This window comes from Trachemys scripta, chromosome 1 (assembly GCF_013100865.1).
Source record: "Trachemys scripta elegans isolate TJP31775 chromosome 1, CAS_Tse_1.0, whole genome shotgun sequence".
NCBI lineage: Eukaryota > Metazoa > Chordata > Testudines > Emydidae > Trachemys > Trachemys scripta.
The window spans coordinates 172,005,273-172,029,171 of record NC_048298.1 but is presented as its reverse complement, the minus strand read 5'-3'; the positions used below and the strand labels follow the sequence as shown (position 1 = coordinate 172,029,171).

Sequence of the window (23,899 nt, the reverse complement as noted above, 5' to 3'; positions counted from 1 at the left end):
CCAGTGGTAGCCGCGATCGTCCGAACCGCGGACGTGGCAGGTAAACAAACCGGCCCGGCCCGCCAGGGGGCTTACCCTGGTCGGCCGCATGCCAAAGGTTACCGATCCCTGGTCTGCAGCTTTTGTATGTGGGCTGATCCAATCCATAGTGCTAGAATCCGTACAGGGCATTTTTCAGTACTCTATTGGTCCTACTTGAGAGATGTAAATAAAGAGAATACTACCTTTAAATAGTAGTATTAAGGAGGAAACTTAAATACAGAGTTCAACTGAGTATTTAGCAAGAAAAAGGGTAAAGGAAAATCTCAGCTTCAGGTTGTGACTTAAAATGGGGAAGTAGATGCATTTTTCAGAAATGAAGATGCAAGTTTTTTTTGGCAAATGTTGTTCTGCAGCTTTGTCCCTCACTGTAATTTCCACTGGTCCTACTATTAACATCAGTTGGTGCTCGACACCACAGAAAGTAAGCCACTGATTTTGGTGTTAATTTTAGGACTCAAGTTTAAAAGTTTTGCTCCATGTGTTTAAATATTAGATGCCTTAGAAATATCTGTTTTGGGGAAGGGAAGGGCAGAGAAGGGAGATTCCAGGGAGAGAGAGAAATTAAGATTTATAGGTAGAATTGTTTCATGTTTTTTCAAATTTTTCCAAGAAGTGTCAGCACCTCTTTAGGGAAACTGTGCTACCTGTATACAGGCCCATACAGTGATATGAAATGTACTCTCTGCTAAGAGTACTGGTGTGAACCTTGTGTCCAGGCTATGTTGCCTGCCTCAATGGAGCATATATCCGCGCCAGCAGCTGAAGCAGAAAGGTAGAGCATATGTGGCCTCAAAGAAGGTGCAATATTCTTCACAAGGGAGGTTGACCATGACTGCTGCTTCTCTTCCTCACCTTTCTTCGGGCAATTTCAGATTCTTCTGTGGCCATGTCAATTTGTAATAAATAAAACAAAACATTCTCAGACACCCCCCAGCACCATACTGTGTCTAATGTGTAATAATCTTTAGGCTGTTCAGTTTATAAATCATGACATCTGTCAGTTATTTGGCACTATAATGTATATTGATCATGCATATCAACATTCCTCATATGAGAGAAATGCCAAAGCAGCAATGGTGTGGGCTGAGGAGAAGGCGAAATTGCCTGATTTGGGTAAATGCATGTGGGAGAGTGCCTCAGATCAGGAGGAGACCAAGCTGCATGTCATGTTCCCAACACTGTGGTGGTACAAAAGCTTAAAGTTTCAGATAAGCACTAAACAGAATGGGAGGTACAAGACAAACTACCAGGACCCAAACTGCAGCAGCACATTAATATTTACTGGGTATGGTTTTATACCCTCTAGTCAGATTGACAGATGTAGCTGTATTTTAAGGCAGTATCATTCAATGAGGAGGAAAAATTATGGACAGGTTTTTTTTTAGTTGTTTTTTTTTTTTTTTAACAAATCATCTCAGACGTTCATTAGAAGAAGGGAAGCTGAGTGCTGGTGGGAAAAGAATGCAATTATTCCAAGCCTTCTGACAGGCCTGTACTTCTTCCTTCCAGCTTAGCTGCTTTGACCACAGACTTGGGGCTCGTGGGACATGGACCAGATTGAAAAACTAGAAGGAGACAGATGGTTATTTGTAATCATCATGTAAATGTAAATCCTATAAAAAATGTTGTTTTTTCTCCTAAGGGCTTGAAAGCTGCTGTAGTGGAAAGTAGGATTAAGGGATAGCTATCTAGCCTAGAATAATTTTGACCCCTGCACCTCCTCCCTCATAAAACATTGTTTTTTTTCTCTGGCTCTTTTAAACACATTGTTAGAGCCCTGATTCAGTTTCTATATAATTCCCTGAGTTTATGGGCATCAGTTTGACCAGGGCCTGGATTTGGTCCTAAGCTGGCAGGTGCTGGTAAGCAGTTGCCTTGGTAGCAGGACTTTTTTGTTCATTATAGCAGGTGCATTGCCTGCAAGTGTTTATCTCAATACTTCTATTGCTGGATGTAGTTGCTGCCAGTTAATATACTTGTGCATACTTCCCAAATTGCCTTTCAAAACTTCAAATGTGATATGATTCTTCACAGACGTCTATCTTGTTTGAGCAGCGTCAGAGACAACCATACATTAGAGCTGCAAAGAGACTGATCAAACTTTAATTAACCTTTTGTCCCCAACATCATCATCAAACTATATGTACAATATGTGTATCCTTTTCAACCATCAAATCCTAAGGAATCCAGTAAGGTTTCTACTTAGTGGTGCTACAGCAAAATGCCAATCATAGATTTCTGAACCTCAGATGTAAGGAATATGCCTCGCTGAGGCTGGCTGGATGGGATGGCACTGTTTGCGCTGTCATAATTGACATCTGGATTTAGAAGTGACCTGAAGATTCTTAGTGCCTGAGGATATCAGGAGCACTATGGAAGTTATGGTGTGGAGTCACACTGGGCCGGATGTGGGCCATACTGCTCATCAGTATCTTTTGTCACATGTAGAGTAACACTCATGACAAACATAAAGGAGATTGTACATCTCATGCTAAGTGCCAAGATGAGGTCAGCTAATGCTCAGAGGGTGAGAATAGAGCAAAAAAGAAAACTGGATGAAGAAGTTGGATCTGTCTGTAGCCTTTCACCACTTACCTTTGAATTTTTAGACAGACATTATTTGTAGACTTCCAGAAAGACTTTGAGAAATGTTGGGTTCTGGAATGAACAAAAAGGCTCCAATCAGTGTCAGGAGATGATGTTCTGCTAAAATACACTAATGGTCTCTTGAAAATATGGGGAAATTGGGAATAATTTGCTGAAAAAATGTTCTGCAGTTCTCAGCCTTTTCTGTTTTCACAGACCATTGAGCTGTTGGATATGGGGAATGCACTAAGTTGAGGTGCAACTTTTCCATGTGTGTTTCCACATTAAAATGCGTAAACTCAACTTTCAGCTGATGCTGGTTTCTTCCATTGATTCCTGTGCTGCTTGGTTTCTTGCTGGTGCTGCTGGAACATTTGAATTGCAAGTTACCATTCTGAAACCTCTGCCTCTAAGACCTGGTCGCCACAAAGCTAGGTTGGCATGAGCCGGCTTGTGTCAACCTAATTGTGCATGTGTCTACACTTAGATTTGTCTCCCACCAACTTAAGTGCTCCATTACAGCGACATAGTAACACCACTTCCCTGAGCCGCATTGAGCCATGCTCAATATGCTGTGGTCGATACAGTGTGAGTGCAGACTGTTTATTTATGTCGACCATGACAGTCCTCCACCAGCTGTCCCACAATCCCCAACACTGACCGGTGTGATCATAGTTGTGAATTCCGCTGCCCAGGGGTCACAGAGACAAGAAGGCTCCCCCCTCTTCCCTTTAAAGCCCTGTGAATGTTTGAAATGCCTTTTCCTGATTGTCCAGCTTGGCAAGTACATCTAGCAACTCTCCATTCTTGTGTACAACTGCCCCGCTGACCATACTGGCTACATGCTCTGGCTTGAAGTATACAAGAAATACTGGATCTCTTAGGCCTGTGGGGAGAAGAGGCTGTGCAGGTACAGCTATGGACCAGCTGTAGACACGTGGACATCTGTAAGCAGATTGCACTGCGGATATGGGAGAAGAGGTACAACAAGGATCAGCAGCAGTGCTGCGTGAAAGCAAAGCAGCTGCAGCAGGCATATCAGACATCCAAGGGAGGCCAACAATCGATTTGGTGCCAAATGACAGACCTACCACCTTTACAAAGAGCTATGCACCATACTTGGTGTAGACCACTACCTGGCACACCATTGTGGTTACCTCAGAGGAGCCCAAGTCACAGGCCTCTGGCGTGAACAATGAGGAGGAGGAAGATGGGGGTCTGGGGAATCCAACTATGCCACAAACCAGGACTTGTTTGAGACTCCACACAGTCCAGTTGCTCCTAGTAGTCGAGCACGGGTGAGCACGATGCCGGGAAAGGAACCTCGGATACGTGTGTAATTGTATTTCCTGTTACAGTGACTACTGTTGGCAACCCCAATTTAACAGAACACAGCTACTGACTTTTCATTAATTTACTCATAGCAGAAGAGATAGTGGTACAACAAAGAGAGGTAGCATTGTTATCAGATTTTCATTCCCCTCTAGAGTGAGGTGGGGGGACCACGGAGAGAGCATTTTGTTTATGTATACAAGGCTGGCCTTGAATCCTCCTGAGAGATCTTGATGAAACTTCCATGGAGGTACTTTGCATCATCTCCTGAAGCTTTCTAGGGACGGCTGCCTTATTTCTACCTCCACAGTAGGATGCTTTCCCATGTCAGTCAGCAATAACTTCAGCAGGCACCATTGCAGTAAGCAGGCTAGCAACATATGGATCCAGATGGCTTTGGTGCCTACCCTCAGGAGTGAGATATTAGTTAAATCACCACCACCTGTGGAAAATGGTGCCAATTATTCAGCGTCATTATTGTATACCCACTGTGTCATGCAACTGAGCAATTCCCTCCTCATTTCCCTGGTGGGACATTTTCACCAAAGCTGATGCTGTTAGTGGTGCGATGCACAAGCACTCTGAAGCAGAAGTGTCAATAATCATGTCTTGTTTAAAACTTTAGGGGAGCAAGTTCTGAATCTTAACTTACGCTTTCACTTGTGACTATTCTGACAATGGTACCTTTGTGTATTTTATCTGTGGCTGACGCTGTTGCGGCCTTGAGGGTTCCCCCTCCACACCTGCAGAATGCCTGAGCCAGATAAGGGGGGGGGGGAGAGGCGGGGAAGGACTCAGGATGATATGTTCAATGTGATCCTACAATGCAGTGCTGCATCAGGCCATGAATAAAGCGCCTGAAGGATGAATATTGAAGACAGCCTGAAAGGAAAAGCAGACAGAAGAAAGGCTCAGGAGTCCCAGCAGGAAAAGGAAAGGGAGATGCATATACCAGAACATAATGGGGCTTCTCCGGTAGCAAAAACAGATGTTCCAGACTCTTGTGGACCTATAGGTTCAACATCCCAGGCTCGCTTCTCTTTGTTACCTATGGAGCGCTCCTTTGCAGCTGTCAAGGCTGCTTCCCCACTTTGAACTTTAGGGTACAAATGTGGGGGCCTGCATGAAAACTTCTAAGCTTAACTACCAGCTTAGATCTGGTCCGCTGCCACCATCCCAAAGCTAATTCCCTTCCCTGGGTAGCCTTGGGAGACCTTCACCAATTCCCTGGTGAATACAGATCCAAACCCCTTGGATCTTAAAACAAGGAGAAATTAACCATCCCCCTCCTTTCTCCCACCAACTCCTGGTGGATCAAGATCCAAACCCCTTGGATCTAAAAACAAGGAAAAATCAATCAGGTTCTTAAAAAGAAGGCTTTTAATTAAAGAAAAAAGTAAAAATCTGTAAAATCAGGATGGAAAAATAACTTTACAGGGTAATTAAACTTAAAGAGCTCAGAGGACCCCCCTCTAGCCTTAGGTTCAAAGTACAGCAAACAGAGATAAACACTTTAGTAAAAGGTACATTTACAAGTTGAGAAAACAAAGATAAATTAACACGCCTTGCCTGGCTGTTTACTTACAAGTTTGAAATATGAGAGACTTGTTCAGAAAGCTTTGGAGAACCTGGATTGATGTCTGGTCCCTCTCAGTCCCAAGAGCGAACAACTTCCCAAACAAAGAGCACAAACAAAAGCCTTCCCCCTCACAAGATTTGAAAGTATCTTGTCCCCTTATTGGTCCTTTGGGTCAGGTGTCAGCCAGGTTACCTGAGCTTCTTAACCCTTTACAGGTAAAAGGATTTTGGAGTCTCTGGCCAGGACGGATTTTATAATACTGTACACAGGAGAGCTGTTACCCTTCCCTTTACAGCAGCATTTCCCTACCTCCCACAACATTCCACATGGCATCAAGAGTCACAACCCTACCCCCACCACTCCACACCAGGGGCCATTAAGGACAATCACAGCTTCATGTACACTGACCTGTGAAAGCCACATTGCTGCATGTGTAACTAAAATGGACATGATCCCTCCCCCCTTGTTAAGTTCTGTTCCATCAATTTATTAAGTTTTTAGCATATTTGCTTTTAAATTGCACAGATTTTTTCTTTGTACTGGTTTTGTTACTCAATAAAATTCTATTATTTGGAAACAATTCATCTTTATTAGTTCACAACATATGCTGCAGCATGCCTAGCAGTTCTGAAAGCACCCACTTAATTGTTACTGTACAGTGTGAGATGACTCATTGGATCAGTGACAAACATGGTAATAATCATAAATGTACAATAAGCACCATACAATTAATAGATACATCGACATAATTATATTCATAGATGTACAACAAGTACCCCACAGTTCCTAACAGGTCCCAAACAGCAGAGTCAGGTAGAGCACATTATTGTGACTTGCTGTTGAAGTGCCCTTTCAAAGCTTCCCTGAGCTGTATAGCTCCACGTTCTAGTAGTCCTTGTGTCTGGCTGTTGAAACTCAGCAAACAGCCACCCCAGAAGCAACTTTTGCCCCTTTGCTTCACAGATATTATGCAGCAGACAGCTAAAACCATTGGTATTTTTTTTTCACTGAGATCCAGTCTTGTGAGTAAATACCACCAGCGTCCCTTCAGTCTTCCCAAAGTCCATTCAACTGTCATTCTGTAACAGCTGAGCTGGTAGTTGAACCTTTCCTTGGTATTGTCAAGGTGGCGGGTGTATGGCTTCATGAGCAAAGGGTAGGTTGGGTCCCACAGGGTCACTATTGGCATTTCAACATCACCAGTGGTAAACTACTGGTTGGGAAAGAAAGTCCCTGCTTGTAGCTTTCTGTGTTCTTACAGATGCATACATCACGTGCCTTCCCTGACCAATCAACACTAGTGTTGGTGAAGCTTCTTCAGTGATCCATCAAACCTTGCATAACCATAGAAAAACAGATGTGCTCTGTGGCAAGATGTTTCTGGTGCCAAAATAGGGATTTGTGTGTTGTCTATAACTCTACCGCAGTTGAGGAACTTCATTGGTGCAAATCCATCCACTATGTCTTTCACATGGTTGAGAGTCATACTCCTGCATAGCAGGAGGCTATCAATGGCACTGTGCACATGCATGACAATGGCCCCCACAGTGGATTTTCCAACTACAAAATGATTGTCCACTGACTGGTATCAATCTGGTGTTGCAAGTTTCCACAGTGCAATCACCACTCACATGTCCTGTCAGTGCAGTGCTCTTTCTGCTGTCCGTGTGCTGGTGGACTAGGGCAAGCTCAGCACACATATCCAGGAATATGGTCTTCCCCATCTGAAAGTTCTGCAGCCACTTCAAGTCACCCCAAGCCTGCACTACAATGCAATCCCATCAGTCAGCTTTTTTCTCAGTCCAAGAAATGCTGCTCCACCATCTGCAGCTGCTCCATGAATGTCACCAACAACCTTGAATTGTTTCTTGCTATGTTCCATAGCAATCTGTCCTCCAAGAAACTGTCATGTTCGCCAGTGATGTGGTGGTTCTTGCAGCTCTGCAAATACTGAAGGATTGTGTGTCCTGTGCTTGCAATGCTTATGACACTAGTGCAGAGCTGTGCAGGCTCCATGCTTCTGACAGAGATGGAGGACAGCGAGAAGGGCCAAGTGGGTTCATGGGATTTTTTAAAAAGGCACAAAAAATATGGCATATAGATAGCATTATGAAATGGAATCAGTTGCATGCTGGAAGTTGATCCACTTCTCCCAGTCACCCACCATGTATTACTAAAACTTCCCACTGGATGGCAGCAGGTTGCATGCTGGAATACCTAACCAGGGTGCACCACACTGTGCATTGACACAAGTGCTCTTAGTAAGCACATGCAGCACTGATGCAAGGAGCCAAGTAGGACATGCCCAAGGGATACGCTAACTTTTGTGGCTTTATGCCAACATAACTTGTGGCAGCAAATATTTGTAGGGTACACATGGCCTAACAGACCTCCATTTCCTCTTATTTCCCAGGGATGATACTTTTGGAAATGTTTGGGAGAGCCATGCTGATCTGATTGATGTTTGTGCTTTGTATTGTCTTTATTATAATGTATGAGGGAGCTCTGAGTCACGTATTCATCCTAAATGGCATCAAGTGATCTCTATTCATATTTATTCCTCCCTTTCTTTTACGCCATCCTCTTGTTCTTCATTCTCCTTATTCTTTTCCTTTCCCTTCCTTTTACCCTCTTTCTTTTTTTTCCCCATTTCACCTAACACATTGTTTCGTGCTTCATAATTCCTGTGTTCTTGGTCATCTTTATTTCACCAACCACCATTATGCTTCCCCTTTGTCTCCATCTGTTTTCTTCTCTTCCTGTTTTCCAATTTTCTCTCCTGCATTTTCTAAAACATAAGACACTTTCAGAGGTACATGGTTAGACAGAGCTATTACAGGCACAAGAGTCAAGTTTCAATGTTTTTCTCCCCACTAAATTTCAGTTCTATATTCCATCCAAGCCACACTTGATATAGAAACAGGATAGAGGGGAAAAGGGGACTTCAAACCTTATTCTTGGCTGGCTGGGGCCCTACTCTGCTCCTGGCGTAAGTCAGAGCAGCTTCCATGTTGCTGTAACTTACTCTTGCTTTCCTGTGGCTCTCAGAGACTGTTCTGGCTGCTGAAAACAATCACAGTGTCCCAGCCATGCTCTCAGCCTCAACCCCGTGTCAGGAACTATGATTGGGTGGTATGGAACCATGATGCTTCGGTGTACCCTGCTAATTTTATTACCCTTTTGCATCTCTGGAATTGCATTAAAAGGCTGTAATATAATGAAGAACCAGGTCATATGTATCTGTTTCACTTTTAAAACAATTTTGAGTTTAGTACCATATGTAATGATGATGGAACACTTGATGTTGTCCATAGGCCTCTTCAAAAGGATTAATGTCTGTCACTTGGCAGGTTTTTAGTTATAGAAACAGTTGATGCTTGGCAGCAGTTTACCAGTTGTGCAAGAGGCTATTTCTCCACTCAAAAACATTTCTTTTTCTTTCAGCTCTCAGATATGAGAGACACTTCCAGAAATGGGTGGTTTTGAAAGTTCCTTTCCTGGCCTCTCCCTTGAAATTGCTGCTGATGTTGCGTTTCTTGGCTTCATTTGGAAAATACTGTCTTTCTAATAAGATTGCCACAAACACATGTTGTAGTGCCAAATTGTTAGCAGCCCATAATCTTCATCATGTTATTTCTGTATCATGGGTTACCTTCTTTATATTCCATTTTATCTCAAAAACCAAAAGACCCTATTTTCTCTCAATTTAGTTATTGTGGATCAAAAATTGGCATTGGACAAGCAATTTGCATTAGTCAGAAATACCTTTTGGGTTGAGGCTTTTGGCAAGTCGTTTATTGGGAAAGCAGTACTAAACAATGCCCTTCAACCTACCAGATGTGCTACTTTGGAAAAGGTTGGGCCCTTGCCAAAATGCAGTTTGTTGCCCACCACTTCGTATCATTTTTATTTTGTACCTCTAGAAATGGCCTAAATAGCCCCTCCTTTTGTGTTAAATAATTTGTATATATATAATTTCTCGCCTTTGGATTTACTTGTGTATCTCAAAATGCTGAATGATAACTGTAAACCCACACCTATATTGAGTTCCACAATTATATGCACTCTCACCTCAGCACACTCAGAGACTAATCCTTGTGCATATAAATAATAATTTCTTCTTGTCTGTACAGAAGAGAACAGAAAATATGCAGTTTAAAATGTTATTTTTATTTTATTAACAATGAAAGCAATAAATGCCTATAAACTGAAAGTGACCAATTTCTATTAGACTCTTCCTGACTGCACTTTCACTAGGATAAAATGTTTTCTAATTTCTCGGAGGGCCCTGGTTTGATTAAGGGTGGGAACTGTGTTAAAGCAGTAATGAAGCCCATACATAGCTGATATTCAAGAAGGGGAAATGCCCTAAATTCAATTTCAGTAGCTCTATCTAGAGCTATTTTTAGTCTGATGTTAATAAGAATGACAATTAACCTAGAGACGAGGACACACATGGAGGAATAACGATGAAGTAGATATCATTTCAACGCACACAGGAGCCAGCTAACTGGACCTAATCCTGCTTTACAGCAGCATGATTTACATAAGGAGCTAGCATGTGTTGTCTAATTTAGTTTTCAAACCTTTTGGCAATGTATATGCCTTTTCTTTTAGGCAGTATGGGACAAGACTGGTCAGGGCTGCAAGACTATCAAAGGAATAGAAGAAGCAGGTGCACTGTATATCAGCTCAATTTCTTGACATCTTTCAAAAACACGGATTATTTAGCACCAATCTGATCATAAAAAAATAATCCTTCCTGAATAAAGGCAAAACTCCACAATTTGGTACCAGCAGTGTCATATCTAGAACCTTTTCACCTAGCCAGTAGTGGGGGGAAAAATCACTGACAAGAAAGGTGCCAATTGAAGAGAACAGGCACACCAGATTTTTAAAAGGTTACAACCAATGTCCAGCATGCTGCTATCTTTAATGAAAAGAGTTCAGTATCAGACCAGAACTACTGCCATAAGGAATATTTCTCCTCAGCGCGTCAGGCTGGCCAGATGTCACTTGGCAGGTGGATCTACAATAGAAGGATAAAAGGAACAGTGTATATTGGTCCTTTTGCTTTTAAATGATGAGCAATGCATTTACTTTTAGCAAATGTAAAGTAAAAACACGCACATATTGTCTGTATTCATTAGATAAGAGAGGCTACCTGTTCAGTCATCTTTCCTCTTCCCTCTGCCCCCAATAACATATTTTGCAAGGAGTTTTACAGTGCACATAGTATACAAAGGCGTCATTTGAATAACTTGGAGGCTAATTTTACTGGGAAAACAATTTGTTTGCCTTTATCATGTTGCAATTCCTAACAACTAGTTTTATTTTCCTTTCCTCATTTGTTCCATTAGTGCTACGGGATGACTTTCGCCAAAACCCTACCGATGTTGTTGTGGCAGCTGGAGAACCTGCTATTCTGGAGTGCCAGCCTCCTCGAGGACATCCTGAGCCCACAATCTACTGGAAGAAAGATAAAATCCGCATTGACGACAGGGAAGAGAGAATCAGTGTAAGTCCTACCAAAATGCCATTGATCCACAATGCTTTTTAAAAGGTATATTTCTCCATGGATTTGAATGAGCATTGAATAATTTACATAGCAGTATCCACAAAGATATAAATCCCTGTCATTCAATTGGCTCCATGCAGGGAAATTCTTGTGCTTATATGGAACTTCACTGATGTTACTGGGACACTAGGCAAACATTGGGTGTCCATGCACAGTTCTTATTGTAGGACTGAGGATGTAAGTATTTGTATTGGGCCTGCACCACACCCCCACTAGGCCCACAACTGAACACCTTGGAACTCTGAAACTGGAGCAGAATTTCCCAGATTGTCTCTACAATGGGCCAAACCAAACTCTCCAGTGCTAATCTTTGAAAGTTTAAAATTTGCACCTCAGGTCCATCTTTAGTCCATCTTTAGTCATAGGGAGACCTGGTATCAAAGTCTATAGTTAAGATTGTTTAATATTTTCTACTAAAATGCACTGTTAAATTTGCTGAACTTTAATCAGGAAGCAATTTTTTTTATGCTGACTATCTGCCTATAGGCTGAATATTTTGAAAAGTTTAAACATAAATGGATCAGCTGTTTCTGAGAACAAGTTTAGGAAAACCCATCATTTTGTCCATGTTAAAAAGAATTGTTACAACTGTTTCTATTAATAACTCTTCTATGCTTTGGAGTTGGAGTTGCCCAGATGTCAGGGATTTATCTTTGCCTTCCCTCTGAAAAGCTATCCAAATTTGTCCAAGTTATAAGCTTCTGAAAAATACTGGTTTGCACATGCTCAGGAGAAAATTGTTAGAGTTTGGCAGCAAAATTCTCTGAACATTCCATCTTCCATTGGGCATGCTCTGGTGTATTAGTGTCCAGAGGATGTGGAGAAGAACAAGGAAACAGCCTGACTTGAATGCAAATGAGTGAGAAGTGGACGAAAGTGGGGGAGAGGAAGGAATTGGTTGGGGGAGTGGGGAGGAGGCATTGATAGATACCAAGGACAGGAACCATAGGTTGTAAAAGACCTGAGCTGGACAGAGATGAGAATAAATCAGGGTTGTGTAGTGAAGAAGGCTATCATCTGTAAAACCCTTGCACAGGCAACCTTAATACTGGCCTTTCCTAACTTTTGAGTAGTTGGCTTTGCAACCTTAGTATTGCTTTAACGTAGTTATTTTATACATAATACATTTTGAACTTGTTCACTGCTGGTATAATTTGATATAATGGTGGCCTTTGGAAACTCGATTGCCTTTGATGTGTAAAGATTTGCAGTTAAATGATCTCTCTCTCTCTCTATATATATATACTATTCAAGGTGTTGTGGACCAGACTATCTCCATTAAGTTCTGCTCAAACTGAGGGAGGAGGAAATAGTAACAGGGAGCTTACTGCACTTCCCTGTGTCTCAGGTTATAGTGGCTCCAGCCCTGACTTAAGTTGAATCAACCTATTGGCTGCTTTAACTTATAACAGCTACCTAGGGTCCCAAAGAGTACATACATTTTCTGGAAATTTGCAGCGCTGAGCTGTGCCCTTTCTTCTAATCAACCTGATCATTCTCTTCCTCAATATGCCCCTGTGCTAGGGTTGAGGTGGGGTTGATATAGAAGACAAGGGAATTCTCAGTTGGGCAACTGCAGATCAATTCCATCCCATTTGCACCAGTCAGAAATAAGGAGAAAATCTGGTCTTGTAAGTACAGAGAGTACAAGGGAATACTACAGATTCTGAGATCAATTTACTATAGATAAAACTGGCTTTCTTTTAAAGTGCCTCTATGGTACTGTAGGCTTACAAATTAATGTACTAGAAATAGTGTACCAGATGCAGCATATATCACCAAAGAAAGGTAGCAAGAAATGTAATTGTTTTGAAATTTAAGGGCATCATACAAAAAATTGAGACAAGACCAGAAGTAGGGTCAAATATACTTCAGAAGAGCCTAATATCAAATTAGTATTGGTATTGTTCAATACCAAATAGATGGCCTGATAACCCTTAAAGAAAAGCTTTGACATTTGTTGTTTAAAAAAACAAAAGACCCCCTCCCCATATTTGAGATCTTTGCAATCTAAGAGCCTCCCTTTATTTCTGATTGTTTATGTAAATTAAAATGTCTTTTCTTTGCTTCAAACAGATACGAGGTGGGAAACTAATGATCTCAAACACAAGGAAAAGTGATGCTGGCATGTACACTTGTGTCGGTACCAACATGGTGGGCGAACGAGACAGCGATCCAGCAGAGCTGACTGTCTTTGGTAAAACTATTTCCTTGACTTTTGTTTTCTTTTTACTATACATGCAAAATATTGAGTTGATCTAGCTGAACAGCCAAACCAGGTGACAAAGTCAGGGTAACAAAAGACAGAGTAACTGCTGATGTACAGGCTACATTTCACAATTTTCCATGAAGGACAAGTTTCAAGGGTTGCAGGTTATAAATTGGGAGCTGGGATGAAGCAGTCATTTTTTTGTGAGTGCATAGTTTAAATCTAAGTGGAGGTCCTTGGTGAAATGCATAAACTCAGAAACCTTAATCCAGTAGATAATGCTTTCCCCCACAACATTACCGAGTATAATTGAGCCACTTTTAATACAGTGTCTGCTTAACAGAGACTTGGACCAACATAGCTTGTTTAAATAATTTCTTATTCCCAGAGGGCTGTGAGATCAAAGCTATTGTAGCACAGCACACAGAAGCTGGATAAACTGCACAAAGTCTTTAGATAAAAATATCTATATAGTTAAGAAGCTGATCTCATGAGTTTATCACATTTTACTTTAAAGCAAAAAGTGTTGGACTGAGTATTCATCTCTGTTTTGACTCCAGTTTTCACAAACCACTCTGTCAGCTCTCCATTGACCCATACTGCATACCAAGCAAGGCTATACAAACTCTGCAGTACTTGAGTCAGCTTGCTTCTAGCATTGTACCACTTGAGTACTTTGCACAAAGCCTCTCAGTTAACAGAGTCAAACGCTTTCTTAAAGGCAAGGAATGTGCAAAACAGAGGTTCGTTGAACTTGGTGTGTCTCGCCAAGATTTGACCAAAAACAACTGTCTGATCTATGGTGGAGTGCCCAGGTCTAGAGCCAGTGTGTGACTCAGAAAGGATTTCTTCTGCTCTTTTTTTCATTCAGCTGTGAATCACTCTACAGAATACCGTGCTAGGAATAATCATAAGACTTAATTCCTTGGTAGTTATTGCAGTTATTTCAGGGGCTTCACCCTTTGCCCAAATTAGGTTAAATAGTTTGTAAAGGATCATGACTGTGCCTCTTCCACCATGCTTTAACACTTCAGGTAGTACGTGATGTGGACCAGGGGCCTTGTTGTTTTTCAGCAACATCATTGCAGCTTTAATTTCTGCTTCCATTATGTGTTCTTCATTGTTGCCTTTGTAGCTGATGGCCTCAAGGACATCTGGGTCAACTTGACTATTCATGTGGAGTAGCTGATGAAAATGTTCTTTCCATCTTTTGAGTTGATCTTTCATCGCGTAGCTGACTTGTTACAGGTGTTAAGTTCTGTAATAGTTTTTTCAAGCTCTTTGTCTTCCCTCTCAAGCCATTCTTTCTTAGCTTTTTTGACTCTTCATTTTAGTTCCTTCTTGATCTATTTGTTTTTCTGCTCAGCACAGTCTTCAGCTTTCAGATGTTCTTGATATGTTTTTCTTTTTTTGATGTGATTTTGATCTCTGGTGTCACCTACTTTTTCCTTTTTGTATACAACCTCATCTTTAAAACCTCCTCACTTGTGGCATGAATTATGTTTTTTGCTCTGCCCAGACTTGTTCTATTGTTTTGTCATCTAGGTCTAAATGAAGGGCAAAGTGGCCACCGATGGTATTCTGAAAGGGTATCTTAGTGTCTGTATTTTTTCAAAACTTTGATATTATAAACTGTCTGGACTATTTTTGCAAATTTTGAAATATGAAGTCTGATCCTGATGGTAGTGATCACTGCTTGATAGTCTGAGTTTGCATTCAGACTTCTGTAGACCCTATAGTCTACTACACTTGTTTTCCAGCATTGTATTACTAGGATGAAGTTGATCATGTTTTCTGTAATACCATCATTAGAAATCCAAGTTTCTCTAAGGAATTGCCTGTGCTGAAATGCTGAGTTTGTTATAAACAAACTGTTAAATTGCTTCAGTTCTGCACTATTATCACCTCTCATTTCTTGATCCTATTTCTTCTTTTCCCTGGTGTTCTCTCAGGCCATGTTATCACTCCCAGTCTTGACAGTAAATCCCTTCATTACAAGCAGAAGATTTCTAGATGGGGTTCATGAAAACTCTGTTTGAAGATAATTGTAAAATTGGTTTGTGACCCTGTTTGTCTTATCTAATATAGTGTACAATGTTATCAGTCTTTGCACCTACACACAGATCAAGATTTGTTTCTCCATTTCAAACAAATTGTGAGCATGAAATGGTTCCTTTTAGTGAAGTTCCATGACCACCTGTGGATTTGCCACGATGCAGTATTACATGACTGTAAGCTACCACTCTGCTTACTGCATTGACGAAGCATGAAAGCACATGACTTTTTAAAATGGTACTTTTGCACCTTGCAAGTCATACCAGTATTGGATTATAGTTTCCATTACAACAGTACATCAACATTATTTTATATTATTTTATAGTATTAGAGATTGAGAGAGAGACACACAGAGAGACAGTACCTCTCTTCTTCATCACTTTGAGTACTAGTAATTTATGGTAATAATCCCTGTAGATACTAAACAGATTGAAGTCCAAGTCTACAAAACCCTGAGGTTCCCATAACTTGTTAAAGGAATTAAATACGAGGGATAAAATCATGTGGAAAATACTTTTAAATTCGCATACTGCAAAGGCATGACAAGTATTAGGTTTGCCTTAATATGCAAACTTTTATGTAGTCAATTGCAATATTCTGAAAATTTTCTACAGGATATAATCATAGCAGGCAACCAGTAAGGTACATTCTATGCCTGTGTTCCTAGTACTGTATAAAGGGAATGGTAAGTGAAATTAGCAGTTTTGATCCCACATAATTGAGTTAGTCTCTATAAGGAAATCTGTACTTAGAATTTCCTTGCTGTCCAAATTTTTCCAGCTCTTCTGGAATTTTTTTTTTTTTTTCTGCTGCAGCAGGAGAACGACACAGGCCAATATGTTCAAAGTTGAATGCTGAAAGTTAGGCACCAAATTGAATGTTTAGATGCCTAAATATGGATTGCCTGATAGGTTTAAAAATGTTGGCCTTGACACTTAAAATAAATCTAGGACAGGAAATGAATCTGCCTTTACTGGGAAATTAAAAGGATTTATTAATGTTACTTGCAAATATACAGAAAGTACTGATTATGGTAAGGAAAAGTTCATTAATCATTAACCACTCTTCTCCCCTTTTAAAAAAGCCTCAATCCAAAACAAAAACAAAAACAAACCCTATGGCAAGTTTTAGTGTACATTGCTACCCTATTAGGAAATGGGATAGTTCCATACTACATTTCCGGAAATCAGTTGTAGCTTGTTTTTGGTTCTGAATGCTTTTCTATAATACCTTTTGCGTGTCACTCCTGATAGTTTTTGGGTTTCCTGTGCAGTGAATTTAGCTTGAGGTAATGCCTCTGGAAAAACTGAGTCCGCATGGTGGTGACCGGTGGCTTGATGGGAACAGCAAGGATGTCTGGGATTTTAAAAACAAAAGCCCATAAACCCAACACCTTAAATAAAGCAATACATGAAAACACAATAAAAGGGATAGTAAAGGAATGAGAGGAGACGAGAAAAGAAGGGAAGAAAGGGATGTGGATAGGTTGCAGTATTCAGAACCCTCCCACTGAGATGCACAAGTTTTGCTAAATAATATTCAGAAATATCCCCATTAGAACTGTTCTCAAAACAAGCAAGATACACTTTGCCCTCTATTTATAAAACTGATATTTTTGTGTGCATTTATGAAATCGATCCACAATAGCATTTTCAATTTTTGTTGTAAAAAAGGGGTTTTTGTCCCGTGTAGTCAAATCCTGAATCCTCTGCAAGCAGAAATTGTCCAACTTTTCACAGTAACATTTGATAAATGTAACTGGTTCTGTAAGCAGCACGTCCCAAAATTAGTCCTGTCCTTTGAGTTGCGACACCAGAGCAGCATTAGGCTTTGCCAGTCCCCTTTTTCAGGGGTCACTGCTTGCTTAGGTCTTCTGAGGCTCCCAGGTGTCATCTCATAGCAGAGCAGCAAGAGAGCAAGAACACTGTCACAGAATCTAGGATCAGTGGATGACCGATTAAACAAATTTCAATCACAAAAGGCAACATGCTATTTTATTGTATTATGTATTCATTGTCCCCCACCTAAATTCTAAAGACCAAATTCAGAAGTGCAAGAGGTATAAATTAGTCTAATTTAAATTGTGCCCAGGTCTGAACAGGCCAGCACAAAAGTGGCTTAAAAGGCTCCTTTGCCCCCTCACTCCATTCCTGTGCTGAGCTGAGCAAGATGGAGAATGTAGCCAGTTGTGCTCTGTTAGCAGTTAGGCTCCCATAGAGCCACTTATACCCACTCATCAGTGTGCAAGGGTGTCTGAAGAACCAGAAGGTGTAAGTTAAGTACCATACAAACTACTGTTCTCACTGTCTTCAGTCAATTACTTCTCTTCCTACACTCCTCTCATCAAAGATCTCAGCATGAGTTGCTCCTTGTCGCTGTTTTGGACTCTAAAGTTCCGATTCATTGATGATGCATAAGGATGCATATGCGATATGTTGTGTGAATAATTTGTCATTAAATCTAAGGTCCTCATCCAAAGCTCACTCATTGGCAGTCTTTCCATTGACTTCAGGAGGCTTTTTGATCAGGCCCTGGGAAAGTCAAAGTAATTAAAGGCTTTGAGAGGGAATTTAAGTTGGTGAAACACAACTAGAGAGGGTGCCAGAAGGAGGTGTAAGTGACATTGGTTAGACTCCTCTAAGACGGACCCATCTCTGAATTCAGCCTTTTATTTTAAGCTATATGAACTCTGTTATTCAGTCAGCATTAGACAAGGAAGTGTCTTTGTTAGAAAGACACTGCCTGGTCAACACCCTTAGGGACAGAATTTGAGTTGTCCATTAAGGGTTACACTGTATTTGGAAAAAAAATACCTCTGGAAGAGGGCACTTTACTAAAGATGTTAGATCCCAGTTTTTGCCTTCTTATAGCCCTGGAGCCAGCACTACATTCTGTGGCTACAAGATGGACTTTGCTAAAGTATCCTGACTATTCTCTATATATCAAGGGCTCTTTAATTCCAGTACAGGAAGATTCCTAAATAAACTATGGCAAGAAACCTGACTAAGTCATTATTGTATCCACAATTCAATTCAGATCCCTTAAGAGAAAGAGAAGTTGGTGTGACTTTCATTCATCATGGCAAGGGTCATGATTATTTTCCTCAACTTCAGTCATTTTAGTTGTAGTTAGTTATTAAAATGTTCCATATAAAGAATGCAAATATACCATGCTCATGATCCTGAGGTGAGGAGGGATAGCTCAGTGGTTTGCGCATTGGCCTGCTAAACCCAGGCTTGTGAGTTCAATCCTTGAGGGGGCCATCTGGGGCAAAATTGGTCCTGCTAGTGAAGGCAGGAGGCTGGACTCAATGACCTGTTGGGGTCCCTTTCAGCTCTATGAGATAGGTGTATCTCCATATATTTTATTTTTTACCTTTTGTAAAGAGATAAGCTGATTTCACAATATTTGCTACCCCACAGATACTGCCAGAATATCCAGACGTAATAGTATAATCAGCCAGGTATAAGAGATGCTGATTAGATCTTAGATGTTTGAACCTAATATTTAGAAAAAGGTATCACTGAAATCAATGGAGAGAAGTGTGCTGGTTGGTGGTGGGAGGAGAGACTTCTAACCTTCAATAATAATGGTTCCAGTCCATTTGCATGTAGCTCTCACAATTCTTACCACTTTATTGTGAAAACTCACAGAACCTTAATAGTGTATAAGGCATAGATGTTTACAGTATCTGCATAAGTGTTTTATTTCCAAAATGACAAGAAAAAATAGCCTAAGAAAAGACATAGCTTGGGAAGAATGTCCTGAATACAGAAACACCAGCTTTTTTCATCATATTTTCACTTGCTCACTCAGTATACACTAAGAACCTTTTAAAACGTAGCAGACCCACACTCATCCTTTCATCTCCTGTGGACTCCTTTTTTGCAATGAGAGCTTTGAGGCTATTAGGGTGGAAAGTAATCCAAATCATGCTACAATTAACAAAATATTCACTCCACTGGCTGAGATCTGGAAAAAAATGTCTCTAATGTTCTTCCTTTGCGTCAAAATCTCTAGGTGAAAAAGCAGATTTTTCCCCCCCTACTTTTTTTTTAAAAAGCGTTTTTATACAGGTTTGTCATGTTTCTTACTAGAAGATTAAAACACTTTAAAATGATTATTTCTTTCCAATAAAGAAAGAGAAAAGAGTTTTAAATTTGATTGAGTCTACATAGTAGAGGACACATTACATCCTTCACTCCAGTGATTATCTTGGAATATCAGAAAAAGATATTAAGGCATTTAGGATTCCTTTTATTAGATTTTGACTTCCCATACATGGTCATCTAACTTTTTTGAGGGGCATATAGAGGGCAGTAACACATATTTGAAGGCCATCAGGGCATATCTAATGGACTGCAGTATACACGCAATTAGTTAAATAAAGGAAAAGTAAGTACTGGCTGTCACATTCCAGGGTGCAATCCAGACCAGTGAGAGGGTGTGTCACCTCTGCCCTACAACTTTGAGTGCCTCAACAATGCTTTGCTGTTGTAGCTTTCAACTTGGGTTCCTCACAATCAGCCTGCCAGCCAGAAGGTCACACCATGAATGTCTGTGTGTGGCCACAGCTCTTGTCCAGTAACTCCGACCCCGGCAGCACACCAGCCACACTCTGGCTTCCAACAGACTTGGTTACTACTTGCAGGATGACCTCAACACACTCCTAGTCCCAAATTTTCACCCCAAAACACGTGTTCTGCACTGTCCATCCCTCTCCTGGAGAGTTCAGGTATTTTAGGTCCATTGCTTCTGTAAGGCAAAAATATCCAACAGGTTCTCTGTGTGTATATATATCTTCCTACTGTATTTTCCACTGCATGCATTCGATGAAGTGGGTTTTAGCCCACGAAAGCTTATGCTCAAATAAATTTGTTAGTTTCTAAAGTGCCACAAGTACTCCTCGTTCTTTTGAAAGATAAAATACTTTCTATTAGCTAAAACTTAACAGACTGGACTTGGTTCAAGATAAAATTCTTACCGCACACTCCCAGGAACAGGACTGACCAAATTTCAGGTCAGGATCTCTCCCAAAGTAAAATTGTGGTGTCGTTTCTTGTCTTACGTGACAAAGAGGGAGAGATACATGGGCTGTTTTTGCTGCTCACCTTTAAAGTCCAGTCAACTTTTGAAATGCATTTTCCTGAGTGTTAGCCCTAGATAATATTGATTCCCACTGTGAGGTTGGAGTCTAATGGTGAAAGAGGTTCCAGGTTGCTGTTTGCTAAAATGTAGACTGATCTGTTACTGCCTCTCTTCTTTGCCAAAGAATGGCCACTTGATAGGTTATTGCCCATCAACTTGGATGACACCTGACTAGAGGTGCCAGTTTGTCTTTTGGCTTGAAAAACAGGTTTATCCAGTCCCCAGACTTGTCGGATAACCCCATTTTAGTCATAATTTCAGCTTATGTTCATAACTTTACAAATAATGTTGCTACATATATCTCACCATGCTATTATTGGCTCAGTAAGTTATTAGTTTTCAAATGATAGCTCACAAGACATATTTGTACAAAGATTATTACAGTAGTGTTTAGGACAGGGGTCGGCAATGTTTGGCATGTGGCTCGCCAGGGTAAGCACCCTGGCGGGCTGAGCCAGTTTATATACCTGTTGACGTGGCAGGTTCGGCCAATCGTGGCCCCCACTGACCGCGGTTCGCCGTCCCGGGCCAATGGGGGGGGGCGGGAAGCCGCGGCCAGCACACCCCTCGCCTGCGCCGCTTCTCGCCACTCCCATTGGCCCGGGACGGCGAACCGCGGCGAGTGGTCAGAGAGTGGCAGCTCTTGGCCAGACACCCAGCTCTGAAGGCAGCGCCCCGCCAATGACAATACCATACCATGCCACCCTTATTTCTGCACTGCTGCCTTCAGAGCTGGGAAGCCAGAGAGTGGTGGCTGCTGACTGAGGGCCCAGCTCTACAGGCAGCAGCGCAGAAGTAAGAGTGGTAACACCATATCATGCCATCCTTCTGCACTGATACTGGCAGCAGCTCTGCCTTCAGAGCTGGTCTCCTGGCCAGCAGCCACTCTCACCAGCTGCCCAGCTCCAAAGACAGCACTGCCGCCAGCAGCAGTGCAGATATAAGTACCACAACCCCACACCTCATAATAACTTTGCAACCCCCCTCCACCCTCCACACACACAACTTCCTTATGGGTCAGGACCCCTACTATTTCAACAGCGTGAAATTTAAGATTTAAATAGCTGAAATAATTAAATTTACAATTTTTTAAAATCCTATGACCTTGAAATTGACCAAAATGGAACGTGAATTTGGTAGGGCCCTAATCATTGATCATCGTCCTCCAAAGAAAGACTAGGATTCTCCTTCTGATCTGGGTAGGAAGGATTCTGTAGGATTTTGCCTTAATGTCCAGTGTACTACTTAACCCAAATTTTCTCAAAGTGACTGTCGCAAGTGCTGCAGCATACTGTAGGTGTCTATCTGGTTTTCTGATTACATTAACAAGCCACTTTTATAACTGCAAGCAAAGTTTATTCTGAAGTTATAAAGGTCACACTAGTAATAGTACAACCAGCTGACATGACATATAATCATGACTTATTTTATAGTCCTCTTCAAAGAGTATTCATCAGTGAAGCATAGCTTGGGCAATGGGCACTTTATTTACTCAGTTCAAGCTTTTAAAATGGCTACATTAAAACTTTTATACTTGGCTATGATTTTCATTTATCACTCTTCCCTGCTATTTTCTCAGATATATTGTGTTCTGAATATTGTTGACAGAATTACAATGTTTAATTATACCACTAGACTTTATTTATGGCCAAAGCTTTAAAAAAGTCATATTTTCCAAAGTTCTGATCTGAAACTGGATTTGACTTGCCTGTGTGAGAAACAAATTTTATTTATCATGCGCTGGCAAGCACCGTTCTGTCTCCTGAGAGATTAATATCGTAAGCAAGTTATGCAGGTGATTCAAATCCAGTTAATCTCACATAAAGAATGTTATTTGCATTGCCAATGGCATTCACTCTGATCACTCTATATCTGTATAATTAGCTATTGGACATATTCAGGGGCCTGTATGAGTGATACAAAATGTAGAAAACAACATAAGAGAGAAATTGTTTTTTCCTCATTCGCACTATGCAAAATGCAGAGATGATGGCAAACTGGAAATAACAACTATGGTAATTTGTTTGTCCTTGATAACTGTGGTCTCCACTTACAGTTATTTTCTTTCCAGCAAATTCTTAACAGTTGTGGAAAATATCCAATTCTTAGATGCTACCATAGGCACCGACTTTCTAATGTGCCGCCCCAGTCCCTGCCCCCACTCCACTCCTTCCCAAGGCCTCACCCCCACCCTGCCTCTTCAGCTCCCAGCCCGCCTCCACCCCGCTTCTTCCTTGCCTCTCCCTGCACCGCCCCCTCCGCCAAGCATGCCACACCCTCTCTTCTCCCCCTGGCACCTCCTGCCTGCAGCGGAACAGCTGATCCATGGTGGATGGGAGGCGCTGGGGGGGGATGGGAGGGGAAGGAGGTTGCACTGATCAGGGGAGCTGCCAGTGGGTGTTCAGCATTCACCTTTTTTATTTTGGGGGGTGCTCCAGGGCTGGATGCTGCCTTTCTAACATCCTTTCAAACTATACTTGGTCCTGCCTCAGTGCAGAGGGCTCGACACGGTGATCTCTTGAGGTCCCTTTCAACCACATATTTCTGTGATTCTATGCTCTTAAACTGCCTGATGCAGAAGCAAGTATTCTTCCTTATGACCTTTGAGCCAGTTATTAACATATCAACAAGGTTCTCCTGAAAATGTGTTGGGATCTTCTTTGTGGCTCATTCTGTGTAGGCATATACAGCAACAGATAAGAATTTAATAAATATTACATTTTCCATGAAATATTGGACATCTGGAGCTTTGTATTGCATTTTGTGCTCGCAAATCTGCACATATTAGCTATATGCATGTCTGTGAGGTGTGTGTGCACGCATGCACATGCATTATGTTACAATCAGATACACACTCAAAAATATAAACAAGCAACATCATACCTGTTTGCACACATACACATGTACATGTAGTCACATGAATAACACAGGTGTGCCAGAATAGAGTTTTTAAATATCTTTATCTTTCACAGATGGACACTACTTGTGTGATCCTCATTTTTCGGGTGCCTGATCTGAGAGCTTAGATCTGATTTGCAGAAGTGCGGATCTTCAAATGAAGTCAGTGTGAGCTGCACTTTGACCATTTGAAGTGCTATGTAGTGCTAACTACACTGAAAATTGAGGTCCTAGGGATTTCAAATTGGGCTCCCAAAAGTAGTGGATACTTTCAAATATAATATTTCTGTGCTTTACTTTCCCATCTGTAAAATGGGTATAATATACCCTCATCTCATGAGGTGATGGAAAAATTAATTAATTATTTTTGTGAAGCACTCAGATACTATAGTGATTAGTGCCATAGAAAAGCCCATGACTTTAATAGCTAATGAATTAAGAAAATAATTCTTTTTCTCAGAGCAGGGTTTGA

General features: G+C 41.1%; 1 protein-coding gene across 19 annotated transcripts in view; it reads left to right on the top strand.

The window, feature by feature from the left end:
- ROBO2 (roundabout guidance receptor 2) overlaps positions 1 to 23,899 on the top strand; it is a 615,358-nt gene that overhangs the window by 403,551 nt on the left and 187,908 nt on the right. For all 19 annotated transcript variants that reach the window (XM_034792420.1, XM_034792471.1, XM_034792534.1 and 16 more), the window contains exons 3-4: positions 10,900 to 11,057; positions 13,194 to 13,314. In XM_034792420.1, coding sequence (XP_034648311.1) covers positions 10,900 to 11,057; positions 13,194 to 13,314 — 279 coding nt within the window. The remainder of the gene's footprint in view (positions 1 to 10,899; positions 11,058 to 13,193; positions 13,315 to 23,899) is intronic.